Consider the following 16,288-nt stretch of genomic DNA (forward strand, 5'->3'; position numbering starts at 1 on the left):
TAAGTATATTTAAAACCAAATACTTTTAGACTTTTACTCAAGTAATATTTTACTGGGTGACTTTCACTTTTTACTTGAGTCATTTTCTTTTAAAAGGTATCTTTACTTTTACTCAAGTATGATGATTGGGTACTTTTCCCACCACTGCCTAACGCAATGGTAGATCTTAGTTCTGGCGGTAGTGCTATAGGTCCGGAGATGTCCGATTTTTTGTTTGCTTATTTGCTAAATACACTACATATGCAAAAGTATGTGGGCACCCTTTCAAATTAGGGGATTCGGCTATTTCAGCCATACCTGTTGCTGACAGGTGTATAAAATAGAACACACAGCGATGGAGTCTCCATAGTCAAACATTGGTAGTAGAATGGCCTTACTGAAGAGCACAGTGACTTTCAACGTGGCACCGTCATAGGATGCCACCTCCCCAACAAGTCAAATTTCAGCCCTGCTAGAGCTTCTCCGGTCAACTGTAAGTGCTGTTATTGTGAAACGTCTAGGAACAACAACGGCTCAGTCGGGGAGTGGTAGGCCACACAAGCTCACAGAACGGGGTCGCCGAGTGCTGAAGCGTGTAAAAATCATCTGGTTGCAACACTCACTACCGAGTTCCAAACCTCCCCCGGAAACAACATCAGCACAAGAACTGTTCGCTGGGAGCTTCAGGAAATGGGTTTCCATGGCCAAGCAGTAGGACACAAGCCTAAGATCACCATGCGCAATGCCAAGAGTCGCCTGGAGCGGTGTAAAGCTCGATGTCATTGGACTCTGGAGCAGTGGAAATGCGTTCTCTGGAGTGATGAATCACGCTTCACTATCTGGCAGTCCGACGGACAAATCTGGGTTTGGCGGATGCCAGGAGCACGCTACCTGCCCCAATGCATAGTGCCAACTGTACATTTTGGTGGAGGAGGAATAATGGTCTGGGGCTGTTTTTCATGGTTCGGGCAAGGCCCCTTAATTCCAGTGAAGGGAAATCTTAATGCTACAGCATACAATGACATTCTAGATAATTCTGTGCTTCCAACTTTGTGGCAAGTTTGGGGAAGGCCTTTTCCTGTTTCAGCATGACAATGCCCCGTGCACACAGCGAGGTCCATACAGAATTGGTTTGTCCACATCAGTGTGGAAGAACTTGATTGGCCTGCACAGAGCCCTGATTACCTTCATTAGGCTATTGATAACGCCTAAAAAGACAGCGTATAATTCTAATCAAATTTGAATAAAAATGCCTAAATACAGTTATGGGCACCATAATTGTTCCCTGTGGGCATATAATACAGACAATCCAATTTAGACTATGGAGGGTTTTTACGCACATCCAAACTTTTCATAGGACTTGGACAAAGATCCAATATAAAGAGAAAGGGGGGAATGTCCACTCACCATTATACTGCTCCCAAATGTAATGTTTTATAAACATCATAGAACCATCTTACAGATCATATTTGCACTTCTGCAGAAATAGGAGCTAAATTGCATAGCATTTGAGCCATATACATTCTCACCATACACCCCGCTGATGGTGAATCTTTCTACGTTTGTTTTTTGTTTAATTTGAATAAAAAACAATCACTGTTTGAAAACAACAACATTTTCTAAACAGGATCAGGTCAGAAGCATGATGTCATAAATCGCATCTCTAGTTCCATGACTGTAAGGCAATGTGTGCACACTTAGTCCTAAGGGCTATTCGGCAAGAGGCATGGATGTTTGTCCTATCCATTGAAGTCTATTAACCAGTATACAATAACCATGCAGACCTAGTTATAACAAACATGTAGCCAATCTAGTTTATTTTTATTTTGTACATTGAATAAGTAATTGGCTTCGTCTACACACATTGAATTCGCATTTCGAAAATGCACTGTATGTTCGAGCCATGGACAATTGGACATTGCCTAAATGTTCTACCACGATTACCCTACCATCGCTGTTGATATGGCCTGTTAGTGACTTTGCCATGTGAAAGGTAAACAAACAAACAGGCAAATAGCCAAGGCTACAAGCGGACTCAACACCAAGGACATTGATTGTAATTCCCGCGATTTGACAGTTAGGTCATACTGATGAAAATGGAAGATGCAATTTTTTAGAACAAAATGATAAAGGAAAAACAAAACAATAAACAGTATTTTGTAATAACTTCATGTTCCTAAACAGACTTCCAACAGTCACTGACACCTTTCATTCAATAGGCATTGGGCACATAGGCCTAATGAGTCCAAACTTTTCCCAGAAGCTGGACAAAAACAATGTCCAGTATAAAGGAAAAAAAATGGAATGCATGCTTTATATGATTACATAAACATAAATGTATAGTTACAGTAAACTCAAAATGTAGCCATGGATGTTTTACTCATTTTAAGTTGGACGTTACATTAGTTTGTAAGATTTCCTTAAGTTAAGGCTATTTACTGTATTACAAAAGTAATATTGCAAACAAATATCAACATTTAAAAGAGATGTATCCACTGCTTGATAGTTCCATCTGAGCCACTCGCTTAATCACATTCTTAAACTTTTATTTTTTTAACTTTTATTTTTTTTAAACTTTAAACTTTTATTTTTATATCAACATTTGAAGATGTATCTTTTATTTGGATAGATCCATCTGTGCCACTGACTTAGTCTGTCTTTATCCCCAGTTCTAATTAATATGTTTGATTCAAGTCTTCATCTCAACCAAAAATCAAAGTTAAAGAATGGGATTAAGCCAGTGGTTCAGATGGAACTATTCAAGCAGTATATACAGTGCCTTCAGAAACGATTAATTCCCCGTTGTTACAGCCAGAATTCAAAATGGATTAAGGACACACCTCAAATATTTCCACCCCTCCCACCTCAGCGCCTGCGAGCTGATATAAGACAAGTAAATTACCAACCCTGGCACCAGGATTGGAAAATTGCAGAGCGCTGGCTTTTACGAGTCAAAATTGCCAAAGAGCGTGTTTTTGACTCAAGTGCCGCCTTAACGCCAGCCAAAAATAGAGCCCTATGACTCTTTCAACATGCCACTGAAAAGGTTGAAAGCTGCAATTAATTTTAAGATACCTGAAAATAATTCAAAGCCATTTGCAAACGGCAAGTTGGATGCTTTGCAAAAACAACTTCGAACCTCTTTGTCCATCTGAGGGGAAGTGTTCTTGTTTAAAATACACACTATACAGTCGTTAAAGGAATGGTTTACTCAGAATACAAACTAACATGATTTTCCACCTACCTTGGCTGCAGTTGATTCAACAAGGCAGTTTTGGGATATTTTGTTTCCTTTTGACAATACTTTGTTACTGTTATCATTCTCAGTAACACTTAACATTAAACTGTTCTTGTGCCTGTGTAATAAAACTGTAATTACTTTTGGAGCAACATTTTATTAGTATGTTGACATAATACTATTTTAATTCCATAGCAATGAGATGAGTTTTTGTAACTACTGTACACAAGATAAATAGTGACTGTTCCTTATTCCACTTGTAATACCTATTATGTAATTATAAAGCAATTTCCAGTACTATGTAATAACAATGTTGCTATTGTAACAATCACAAAAAGTGGTCTTCTGTAATGTTGAGGTGATTTCATGTCCCTCACGTATTTCATTCTATGCTATATTGAGATCCATATCTAAGAGCCCTCTAAACCATGTGCTTATGATCATACTGTATATTTAGACTAATTCAACTGTTGTCATTTTTGGTTCTTCATCAAATATTTGGCAGCCAACAAATACATATGTTTTTGTTTTCAAACAACCAAACTATTATTTGGTTTTCTGAGAGGTATTCAAAATATGTTCTAATATTACTTGTTTTTCTGAGATCTGTATTTGAAAATCAAAGAAAATAGTTGCCTTTTAGTTGAAACTATATATAAACTATATTCGATTACCGTGACTATTTGAAAAGTCAGTATTTTCAAATAAACTACAAAATACAAGTATTTTCTGCCCAGGTCTGAAACCTTGTAACTAATGTATTGAACGTTTGTATAATGCACGACACCGACTCTTACCATTGCTTGGTAATGTCAAACATCATGATCACGCCGTTGCAGTTCTTGTAAACATCGAGGAACTCTGCATCCAAGGCCACTTCGTCAGACTGCAACAAATCAAGTGTTATTATTTAGATTGAACATGAATGAGTCTTATGAGAATGTGACCTTTGTTTACACCTTACTAGCTACTGTACAAAAAAACGCCCCAGTGAGACTCCTTAGATGACCCAAATAAAGAAAAAGACATCTATTGTACTCTTAAACATTATCAGCATGTGATAATCACCTCTTGGGGTTCATTCTCTACTTTCAAAGTGTCCCCTCGCTTTTTACCTCTGCCTGTGGGAAAGCAGAATGTCAAAAAGCTGCAATTCAGAACATAAAACTGGACAAAACATTGAACTATTGCCTTCAAGTGTAACAATGTGAGAAAGCCATACCATAGAAATAGAATGACTAGAATGGGTAACCCCATTCAAATAAATGGGCCTAATGTGGTCTGAGGGGCTATTCTCGTTCTAGTGATTATATTTATATGAGCCATACATACAGTATGATTACACATGGCATTTATTTTAAAACATAAAAACATTAATCCCTTTCTTTTATAGCTTTGATGTTAGCAAAGCACAGCAAATACAGCAGTAACAGAAGCAGGAAAGCTGTTGTTATATTTTAACTGGCAAACATACTCAATTCTGTCCTTTCAAAAAGTGAGAGTCAAACCTTTCTTGACTGTAGCGCCAGGTTATTGTACACAGAGTAGTCAAACAGAACATTTTCTAGCAAGCAATCAGACATATTTCTATTTCAGCCACGCTGCAAACTAAGCAATGACCAACCTTCACTGTGTTTGCATTCAGATAACACAGAAGCACAAGAGGGACAAACCCACCGCACACAAACAAATAACTTCTAGGAACTACACACAGTGACTCTCACCTACACCCTCAGGGAGAGGGTATTTTTGGCCTGAGGCAAGTGCAAGAGAGGAGCAAGAAAAACAACGTTAATATAGTGAGGAGAAAAAAAATCCACAGACAGAAGACTCTTGAACATTTCTGAAAATAATTTGCAACGGGCACAGATGGACAATGGGATAATACAAAATACATGGACACTTCTAATACAGCAGGAGGTAGATGTCAATTGAATGACTCATGTGAGTCTCACGCTTGCACCCAAAGTAAAGAATCACACTGACCTTTATCCACCACGTCCCACACTTCCACCTTGACCACGTCATCAGTGGCTGAGGGATAGAGAAAGTCATCACAACAAGCATCACAACAGACAAAGCCTGTCCCATACTCAAGTTCTAATAACAAGTATGTGTCCCAAGGCTCCATACACAAGCTCTAACCACTAGAATGTGTCCCAAGGCTCCGTGCTAAAGCTCCAACCACTAGAATGTGTCCCAAGGTTCCATCCTCAAGCTCTAACAATTAGTATGTGTCCCAAGGCTCTGTGCACTATAACTGGGCGATATGGCCAAAATATCAAATTTAAATGGTTTTCAGATTTTTGGCGGTATTTCATGTTTTTGAATAATAAAAGTGCACTTTCACCACACTGTGAAGTTCATCATAACTTATTTGATCTGTAGCTTAATAAACTGCATGCTTTCCTGAGTCGTAGTTGAAGGACCACACAATATATTGTTGCGTGACTACAAGTTTATTTCGATATGATGGTTATTACAGTTGAAGTCGGAAGTTTACATACACTTAGGTTGGAGTCATTAAAACTCGTTTTTCAACTGCTCCACAAATTTCTTGTTAACAAACTAGAGTTTTGGCAAGTCGGTTAGGACATCTACTTTGTGCATGACACAAGTCATTTTTCCAACAATTGTTTACAGACAGATTATTTCACTTATAATGCATTGTATCACAATTCCAGTGGGTCAGAAGTTTACCTACACTAAGTTGACTGTGCCTGTAAACAGCTTGGAAAATTCCAGAAAATTATGTCATAGCTTTAGAAGCTTCTGACATCCTTTGAGTAAACTGGGGGTGTACCTGTGGATGTATTTCAAGGCCTACCTTCAAACTCAGTGCCTCTTTGCTTGACATCATGGGAAAATCAAAAGAAATCAGCCAAGACTTCAGAAAAACAACTGTAGACCACCAGAAGTCTGGTTCATCCTTGGGAGCAATTTCCAAACGCCTGAAGGTACCATGTTCATCTGTACAAACAATAGTACGCAAGTATGAACACCATGGGACCACGCATCCGTCATACTGCTCAGGAAGGAGACGTGTTCTGTCTCCTAGAGATGAACATACTTTTGTGCGGAAAGTGCAAATCAATCCCAGAACAACAGCAAAGGACCTTGTGAAGATGCTGGAGGAAACAGGTACAAAAGTTTCTATATCCACAGTAAAACGAGTCCTATATCGACATAACCTGAAAGGCCGCTCAGCAAGGAAGAAACCACTGCTCCAAAACCACCATAAAAAAGCCAGACTACGGTTTTCAACTGCACATGGGGACAAAGATCGTACTTTTTGGAGAAATGTCCTCTGGTCTGATGAAACAAAAATAGAACTGTTTGGCCATAATGACCACCGTTATGTTTTGGAGGAAAAAGGGGGAGGCTTGCAAGCCGAAGAACACCACCCCAACCGTGAAGCACGGGGGTGGCAGCATCATGTTGTGGGGGTGCTTTGCTGCATTAGGGACTGGCGCACTTCACAAAATAGATGGCATCATGAGGAGGAAAATTATGTGGATATATTGAAGTAACATCTCAAGTTAAAGCTTGGTTGCAAATGGGTCTTCCAAATGGACATTGACCCCATGCAGACTTCAAATGTTGTGGCTAAATGGCTGTAGGACAACAACGTCAAGGTATTGGAGTGGACATCACAAAGCCCTGACCTCAATCCTATAGAAAATGTGTGGGCAGAACTGAAAAATCATGTGCGAGCAAGGAGGCCTATGAGCCTGACTGTTACACCAGCTCATCTACCTCCTGCTGAATAGGCCAAAATTCCCTTAACTTGTGGGAAGCTTGTGGAAGGCTACCTGTAACGTTAGACCCAAGTTAAACAATTTAAAGGCAATGCTACCAAATACTAATTGAGTGCATGTAAACTTCTGACCCACTGGGAATGTGATGAAAGAAATAAAAGCTGAAATAAATAATTATCTCTACTATTATTCTGACATTTCACATTCTTAAAATAAAGTGGTGATCTTAACTGACCTAAAACAGGGAATTTTTACTAGGATTAAATGTCAGGAATTGTGAAAAACTAAGTTGAAATGTATTTGGCTAAGGTGTATGTAAACTTTCGACTTCAACTGTAAATCAATATTTGCGAATAAAGGTGTTTCCACCGCCGTTTCTCTCACAATACATTTTACGCACAAATAGATCTCACCTTGTCTTGTGTAATTTGTTTTTGTTGACATTTGGAAAACTTACTGACAAATTTTCTGTTTGCTGTCTCCATTTGCTGTTTCCATCAGCCTTTAGGGACCTTTTTTTTATCCGACATGTACTTTACTTTAGTATTCAGACCTCTTCCATTTTTCCACATTTTGTTACGTTACAGCTTATTCTAAAATAGATTAAATTATTACTTTTTTCTCATCAATCTACACACAATAACCCATAATGACAAAATTAAAACAGGATTTTAGAAATGTTTGCAAATTTATTACAAATAAAAAACAGAAATAACTTATTTACAAATGTATTCAGACCCTTTGCTTTGAGACTCGAAATTGAGCTCAGATGGACCCTGTTTCCATTGATCATCCTTGAGATGTTTCTACAACTTGATTGGAGTCCACCTGTGGTCAATTCAATTGATTGTACATGATTTGGAAAGGCACCCACTTGTCTATAATAGGTACAACAGTTGACAGTGCATGTCAGAGCAAAAACCAAGCCATGAGGTTGAAGGAATTGTCCGTTGAGCTAAGAGACAGGATTGTGTCGAGGCACAGATCTGGGGAAGAGTATCAAAAAATGTCTGCAGCACAGAAAGTCCCCAAGAACACAGTGGCCTCCATCCTTCTTCAATAGAAGATGTTTGGAAACACCAAACAACACCTAGAGCTGGCCGCATGGACAAGTGAGCAATCAGTGAGCAATCGGGGGAGAAGGGCCTTGGTCAGGGAGAGGAAGGTGAACACGATGGTCACTCTGACAGAGCTGCAGAGTTGCTCTGTGATGGGAAAACCTTCCAGAAGGACAACCAGCTCTGCAGCACTCCACCAATCAGGCCTTTATGGTAGAGTGGCCAGACGGAAGCCACTCCTCAGTAAAAGGCACATGACAACCCGCTTAGAGTTTGCCAAAAGGCACCTAAAGGCCTCTCAGAACATGAGAAACAAGATTCTCTGGTCTGATGGAACAAATATTGAACTCTTTGGCCTGAATTCCAAGTGTCATATCTGGAAGAAACCTGGCACCATCTCTACGGTGAAGCATGGTGGTGGCAGCATCATGCTGTGGGGATGTTCTTCAGCGGCAGGGACTGGGAGACTAGTCAGGATCGAGGGAAAGATGAAGATGAAGTACAGAGAGATCTTTGATGAAAATCTGCTCCAGAGCACTCAAGACCTCAGACTGGGTAGAAGGTTCACCTTCCAACAGGACAACAACCCTAAGCACATAGCCAAGACAACGCAGGAGTGGCTTCGGGACAAGTCTCTAAATGTCCTTGAGTGGCCCAGCCAGAGCCTGGACTTGAACCCGATCGAACATCTCTGGAGAGACCTGAAAATAGCGGTGCAGCAACACTCCCCATCCAACCTGACAGAGCTTGAGAGGATCTGCAGAGAAAAATGGGAGAAAGTCCCCAAATATAGGTGTGCAAAACTTGTAGCGTGATACTCAAGAAGACTCGAGACTGCCAAAGGTGCTTAAACAAAGTACTGAGTAAAGGGTCTGAATAGTTATAAATTTGCTACAATTTCTTACCTGTTTTTTCTTTGTCATTATTGTGTGTAGATTGAAATGGGGGAAAAAACAATTTAATCAATTTTAGAACAAGGCTGTAACGTAACAAAATGTGCAAAGAGTCTGAATACTTTCCGAATGCACTGAAAATGTTCATAAACCAGGTGTCCATACAACCTTTTTATGCCTGTAAAGTACAAGTCAGATAAAAAAAATGTCACGACAGGCCTGATGAAAACAGAAAATGGAAACAGAAAACAACCGTGCTTTTTCACAAGTGACCAGTTTTTTAAAAAGTTATCTGGATTTTGCCTATCGTATAGGATTAAATGCATAGACATAGAAACTGTTTGTGAGAATAGGTCTATTGTGGTCTGGATGTACACAAGATATGTGTTTTCACCATCCCACTATTGACACAAAACACTTGTAGGCAAAGCTATTGATCTAGCCAACTACGCAAGACTATTTCTGAAACCTAGTGGGCTTACCTAGATATTATTTACCTTTATATGTGCCATGTTCAACTGAAGTGAATTACAGTTGCAGAAGCAGGAAAAGTACACGTCAGAAATATACAATGACAACATGCTGGCCTAATTTGATACTGTAGGTTAAGCCTGGGGTGAATTAAAAAAAGCATAGGACTGAAACATAGATAAATGTGTGTAAGTAAAGAGCCCAATTCTCTTACTTTTGTAGTTCCAATGGATGCTGGTTGCCTGGATCTCTTGAGTGGGTATGTAGTCATCTGTGAATTTCTTTCCTTGCAGTCGATGCCATAGAGTGCTCTTGCCAGTATTTCGGTCTCCACGGATAACTATTTTCACTTGGAAGAAATAACAAAACAAAGTAAGACTGACCTGCCTCTAAATATATGTGCAGTAGCCTATATTCTATAATACATATTGCTATGAGCATAACAAGATATGCATCACTTACTGTTGTACTGTACTCCTTTGGCAAAGCGTCTCTGTAAACTCTGGTTCATGGACTGCATGCCAGCAGGGATGCTCTTGTCCCTTGGCTGGCCTGGTTCAGAACCAACTAACTTCTTCAAAGCTGAAAACATCTTGACAGGAAGCTGATCTAACTAACCCCGTCAGAGATGTGCAAAATATAGTATATTTGACTGAACCAAAATGGTGGAAGAGTTTCTAGACTACTGATGTAGATTTAAATGTTATATTGAGCGATGATCTGATCAACACAGGTAGGTCTAAGATATGAATCCAGAATTTGAAAGTGGTACTGTATTTTCGTACACAGAAGTAGCATTACCCCCATAAGGAAGATGCATGGGTAGGTAGGTAAGCTTGCATATTTCAGTATATGACTAGATTTTTCTACTAAGAGGATTCCTCAAGGGCAGACAATAGCTTTATCAGTTGTCCGTTTCTTCTCTCACGTGGTTTTGGGTTACGATCATCTGCAAGAAAGAAATGACATGTGAAATTGAACTAACAGTGTTTCCCCTATATGCATTTAGCAGTAGTGCAGCATTTAACAGTTTTAGTGGGGGTTCCCCCAATTCTCCCATATTGGGGAATAAGTGATTTGAAAGTCTAGGTTTGAAATAAAATATGTCACAAATTACTGTTGAAAAAGGCTTGCTCCAAATTCCCATTGGAACACAGACATTTTAAAAGTGCAGGGCTTGTGCAACGTGCCATACCTTTTTCATCTTACAGGAATGATATACATGTGAGGAGAAATCTGAAGTCTACCTATCCATTGATTGTAAATATATCCCCTGTCTGATTCCCAGTTTGTCCACTAGATTGCAGTAGGAGATCAAAGTCTCTTGGCCACTTGAAACCAGTTGCGTCTGGTTTGGGTAGTGAGTCACTGTGCCAAAATGGCTGAATGGATTTTCACGCCTGACATCTTAAAACAACCTTAGTAATCAGGGCTTTCACGTTATGTAGTTTGTATTTTTGAAAAATTCAAAACGTATTTTCCTATTCCTATGAAAACTGAGCTAGCTAAACCTAGCATGTATACAAGGTAATGTAAATGGAGAAGAAAATGCATTGCTTTATTATGACTATCAGGGTGTACCCTTTCCATGCATACTAAATGTTTGTACTTTCAGTTACTTGACCTACATTGCATGACTATGACCATAGTGATTTCTGATTATTTTTTAAAATGTATTTTAAAGCTAATTACCTGAAATTGTACATATTTTGACATGGCTTAGGCCTATGACCGGGGTGGAAAATAAAACAATTCAAACCACAGGTCAGGTGTATTCAGGATGCTTTGAACATTAAATGAACACTCAAAATTCAACAACTTTGTTACTTAGACATTTTGGGGGGCTGAAATTTAAATTATGTAAACATTGTTTGGGTGGTTTGACACTATTCAGACAGTAATGAAATTAGATAGGGAGATAGGCAAATGCAAGAAACAGCAGGAAGGGTTGAACCAGTGATTGATCCCTGTTCTCTGGTGGAAAGTTATATGTGGCACTTGCCAGGGAGTTACCACTACACACCAAGGCTCTGTACAGGAAATACTAATATTAATCAAAATCACCCAACCTAAAAAGAAAATGATAATGATAGTACTAAATCTAAAGAATATCAGTACTCAGGTGGTTTATGCCTACTAGATGAAGATCATTGCCATCATCTTACTCTACATAGACAAAATATGTGTTTATGAGTTGTGAGTCCCCCTACCATCCCTGCCTAGCATGTGCACAATACTACACTTTCTATTTTCTGATCGTCTTTTTTTGGGACTCACCGGGCCTTGTACAGAGCCAATAACAACCTCAGACATACAGACGACACCTTCGTCCATTAACTCTTAAATGTAATATAATGGAACAGAGTCATGATCAAGGGCTAGTGAAAACCAATTATTGACTATTCAGATTTTAACTGAGCAATAGGGTAACTTACATAACAGTATATTTTCAAATATTGTCAGTGTTAACCAAAGGTAACAGTGTAACACTTTTCCTTGGGCATCAGCTGATACATGGTATACTGAACAAAAATATAAACGCAACAATTTCAACTATTTTACTGAGTTAGAGTTCATATAAGGAAATCAGTCAATTAAAATGAATTCATTAGGACCTAATCTATGGATTTCTAATGACTGGGCAGAAGCGCAGCCATGGTTGGGCCTGGGAGGGTTTTATTTTTTTATTGAACATTTATTTAACTAGGCAAGTCAGTTAAGTATAGGCCCACCCACTGGGGAGCCAGGCCCAGCCAATCCAATTTAGTTTTCCCCCACAAAAGAGCTTTATTTCAGACAGAAATACTCCTCCGTTTCATCAGCTGTCCGGGTGGCTGGTCTCAGACAATCCCACAGGTGAAGAAACCAGATGTGGAGGCCCTGGGCTGGCGTGGTTACACGTGGTCTGCAGTTGTGAGTCCGATTGGATGTACTGACAAATTCTCTAAAACAACGCTGGTGGCAATTCCTGCAGTCAGCATGCCAATTGCACACTCCCTCAAAGCTTGAGACATCTGTGGCATTGTGTTGTGTGACAAAACTGCACATTTTAGTGGCCTTTTATTGTTCCCAGCACAAGGTACACTTGTGTAACGATCATGCTGTTTAATCATCTTCTTGAAATGCCACACCTGTCAGGTGGATGGATTATCTTGGCAAAGGAGAAATTATCCCTAACTGGGACGTAAACACATTTGTGCACAACAATTCAGAGAAATAAACTTTTGTGCATATGGAACATTTCTTGGATCTTTTACTACAGCTCATGAAACATGGGACCAACACTTTCCATATTGCGTTTATAATTTTTGTTAAGTTAGCTAGCTAGCCGGCAGTCTGGTGTAACTAGGGAACACGTTAGCTACCTAGCTAGTGTGATGTTGATCTAGCTATCTGATATGCCCTCTGATTATATTACTTTATTAACTAACTAACGTTTGATAGCTACCTGCCTACTTGTTTTGAGATTGCATCTAATAAAGTCAAACTCACCGGCACATATGCTGCCATGACTAATGTATATACTACCTAGCGTATGACGATGTGGCTTGTTAGTTAGCATCAAGATAAAGTAGCTTGCTAGCGATAACGTTGACAGTGCTGAGTGGTGTCCTAAAAATACCCACCGGTAATCAAATGATTCTTCAATGTAGCAAAGGTGACATGGTTATTTCCAAATCCAACTCCTCCTGATGCACGTGAAAGACGCTAACGTTACACACTCTTAGCTAAACAGCTTGCTTCCTGGTGGCACCATAGATACTTTTGAGGAGATGGGAAACTCCATTGGAATCGTATTAACGCCCATTGTGTGATAAGCCCCTGTGCAGTTCCGGGCCGGGATCAATGTGGGCGGAGTCAAACGCGTTTAAACCGAACTCTTCCCGTCTCCTTCAAGTTTTTCCCAAATTGAGGTAAACGTCAACCAATCTTAATCGAACTGGATAAAAAATATAAACCATGGAAGTAAGTGAGACTGACATTATGCATAATGTACGTTGTAATATTCATGTTATACCAGTGTAGTGGTATGTCTTTATATGACCAACTACCGCACAGATGTTATCATAGCGTTAATTAGCACCCATTTGCACGTGAGCTAGCTAATTGTTCACAATGAGGGAATCTTATTTGAATAAATTTGCCTACTTGAGCAATAAGCCTAGGTTTACATGTACAGTTATGTAATCGATTTGGTCGTTGATTTTTCGGTTTCTTCAATGTATGCGTTGTGTTTGGCTGGCTCTAAATGTGTATAGTTGATGCCATTCCCTTAGTTACACAACGTTAGTGAGTCTACACAGTCTACACATAGTGTATATACAATAATGAAATCACCTGGTCCCAATATACATGGCAAGAGAAGAAAAGTCATTTTATCTCGTCCACACTGCAAACTGAAGTTTAAAAAATAAACTTCAAAACACATTTACGAAGAAAGCATACACATTGCTTTGAAACTGTGTCCAAGGAAAGATTTTTGGCATGTGAGAAATGGTGTGTTCGCAGTCAAATACATTTTCTGGTCCAGCAACACCAACACATGTTGTGAAAAATACTTGGGCTAATTCAGTTCCAACTGTGTTCAAACCTGTTATGCATGCTGGAGTATTAAAAAGCTGCTGAATTGTACTTTTTCTTTACTTTCACACGCACTGTGTTGTTCACAGAAACATATTTGCATCCTTAAAATCAAACGCTTTGCTGTAGCCAGACTGACCTGAATATTTGTTCATAATGAATGTATATCATTCACTCACTGAGGTCTGAAGAAGAGGTTGAAAGATCGAAAAAGGCGGTGAAAACAAAACACAATACAGGTAGTTGTCATATGATGAGTGGTATAGTCTTAAACTAATGTTTAAAGATGTACCCCCCCCCAAAAAAAATATATTTCAGGGTGATGTAGATGTCCCCCCCCCCCCCCCCCCCCAAGAAGTCACATCAGCATCCAGCTCTGCAGGATCAGGTACTGTATTGGCTCTTAGCTAAAGTAAGGTACATTCTTGTACACATCCTTAGAGGTTCCCTTACATTACTTAATGACCACAATCTGTTTTCTTTCTAGACAATACTGAAAACAAAATGCACTGGGGGCTGTGAACTGGGTATGTAGTCTGTGTGTAATGCCCATAGGCTTGATGCATGGCAAGATATTATAGTTGTGATGACTTGAGTAGTTATATCACTGAAAACCCCTTCAATAATAGTGTCTTTTGTTTGCATGGTGGTATTGTGAAAGTGGGGTGTAATTTGACTTGCTCACCCAATGAGGCACTACTCTTAATATTTAGTCTTCCTTTTTCTTCAAGGAAGCAGCTTTTCTTCTAAGGAACACCCTAGAGGCAGCAAGGTGGCGCGAACTCCGAACATTTAAAGGCACTGTTTTCCTCCCCCCTAGTGTAATTGGGATGGATGGGGAAGACTGCATTACAACCCTTAAAGAACTATGGTTGTATGATGGCCAGGATGAAGAGGAAGCTATTATCCTCAAGGAACCATTCATGTTAGAGAGATTATGAGCTGTTCTATGTGGAGGCAGTCGTCAAGAAAATGACTGTCCTTGCCTCTTGAGGAGCAGGAGTGAAGCCATTCTTGAGTGGTCAAACCTTGTTTTTGTCTGCTTTGTTAATTGTGTTATGTTGTTTAGTAAAGATTATGTAGAAGTCACCCGAGTCTCTGATCTCTTTTACTGGAGCTGGTGAAACTATGTACAAAGCACATTCAGTATGTCTATATGGTATAGTCTGTCTCCATTCGAGGAAAGCAATTAGCATTATAAATCAGGATAGATAGTAACTGGGTGTGTATATGCTCAATGAAATAATAATTAGTGATAAAAAAAATGTTGATAAATGTTACTAGTACATGACATACATAACAAGTCTGTTCACTGCAACAATATCAGTAGCTTGTCTCAAATATAGCATGAGGCAAAAAAAAGTGTTACAACGCAGCTGCTGGTACCACTTCATATATTTCTTACGATCTTCCAAAATGAAATACGTTGGTATTCAACGTGTCTTGCGCAAACGTGTCTTTGCATTCAGTGTGTGACTCAAATCTCAGATGGACAAAAGGTTGGCGGGGCCAAACGTTTGTAGACCCGAATTGCACACTGCGGTCAGAACTACTTGCATTGTGTACGTTTCCCATGTGTCGTCAATGGACCGCGCGGTGCATTCTAGGCTATTTTGGGACAAGGAGCTCCTTCAAGGAATGAATGGCAATCAATTGGGTGCCAACTCAAAAACATTTAGCATGAATTACATTAACAAAAAGTACAACATTACGAATATTTTCCTAGGTGTGAGATTAACTTGTTTTCTGGAATATCGTATAGCTTTGAAATCGTGAAATCACGTACTTTTGAGGAAAATGGGCAGGTTTCTCGACTCACCATGATTTAAACGGGATTGCATGACGACGTGAACGCGATTGGTCGACAGTGCCTGGCGGAGCTTCATACGTTGCTCCAGGCATTTCTGCTGGGATTCCTATCTACTCCTTTTCTAATATCTCTAGTGGTACTTGTTCAATCAAGCTACACGTAGTTAGATTATTTTCTGGCAGTTGTTATGGGTGAATATTGTACAAGGGGAAAATAGCTAGCTACTTTACTACACTTTTCATACGATTTTGATGGATTTCTTGTGACCACTGAACTTGAGCTATATTAAAGGGATAGTTCACCCAAAATACACAATTACACATTGGTGTCCTTACCGTGTATGCAGTCTATGTACAATATATTACACAAAGCCATTCTTTGGTTTAGTTTCCCTGGCACTGTTTCCAAATGCTAATGTTTTAGCATGTGGGGCACAAATCTCATTGAAATCATGGTACCAATAGTAGCAATTTTCGCGCATCATGTTCATATTTATAAGT

The 16,288-nt window shown here is 39.4% G+C and overlaps 1 protein-coding gene and 1 long non-coding RNA gene across 5 annotated transcripts in view; one reads left to right on the forward strand and one right to left on the reverse strand.

The window, feature by feature from the left end:
- Positions 1–13,192, reverse strand: part of rabl6b (RAB, member RAS oncogene family-like 6b) — a 29,200-nt gene extending 16,008 nt beyond the window's left edge. Inside the window, exons 1-8 of one of the 4 annotated variants that reach the window (XM_036980067.1) lie at positions 13,024–13,192; positions 10,199–10,346; positions 9,860–9,979; positions 9,612–9,746; positions 5,204–5,251; positions 4,942–4,971; positions 4,286–4,338; positions 4,015–4,103 (exon numbers count right to left, since the gene is read on the reverse strand). In XM_036980067.1, the coding sequence (XP_036835962.1) occupies positions 4,015–4,103; positions 4,286–4,338; positions 4,942–4,971; positions 5,204–5,251; positions 9,612–9,746; positions 9,860–9,979; positions 10,199–10,217 (494 nt within the window). In that variant the 5' untranslated portion in view covers positions 10,218–10,346; positions 13,024–13,192. Of the gene's footprint in view, positions 1–4,014; positions 4,104–4,285; positions 4,339–4,941; positions 4,972–5,203; positions 5,252–9,611; positions 9,747–9,859; positions 10,347–13,023 lie in introns of all 4 variants that reach the window. The other 3 variants (XM_036980068.1, XM_021606406.2, XM_021606407.2) reach the window with 3 other exon arrangements.
- Positions 13,193–13,234: 42 nt separating this feature from the next.
- LOC110525907 lies at positions 13,235–15,067 on the forward strand. The gene is made up of 4 exons (XR_002473840.2): positions 13,235–13,363; positions 14,297–14,366; positions 14,466–14,505; positions 14,710–15,067. It is a non-coding gene; the product is annotated as an uncharacterized LOC110525907 (long non-coding RNA).
- Positions 15,068–16,288: the final 1,221 nt, after the last annotated feature.

Source organism: Oncorhynchus mykiss, chromosome 6 (genome assembly GCF_013265735.2).
Source record: "Oncorhynchus mykiss isolate Arlee chromosome 6, USDA_OmykA_1.1, whole genome shotgun sequence".
In the NCBI taxonomy this organism is placed as follows: domain Eukaryota; kingdom Metazoa; phylum Chordata; class Actinopteri; order Salmoniformes; family Salmonidae; genus Oncorhynchus; species Oncorhynchus mykiss.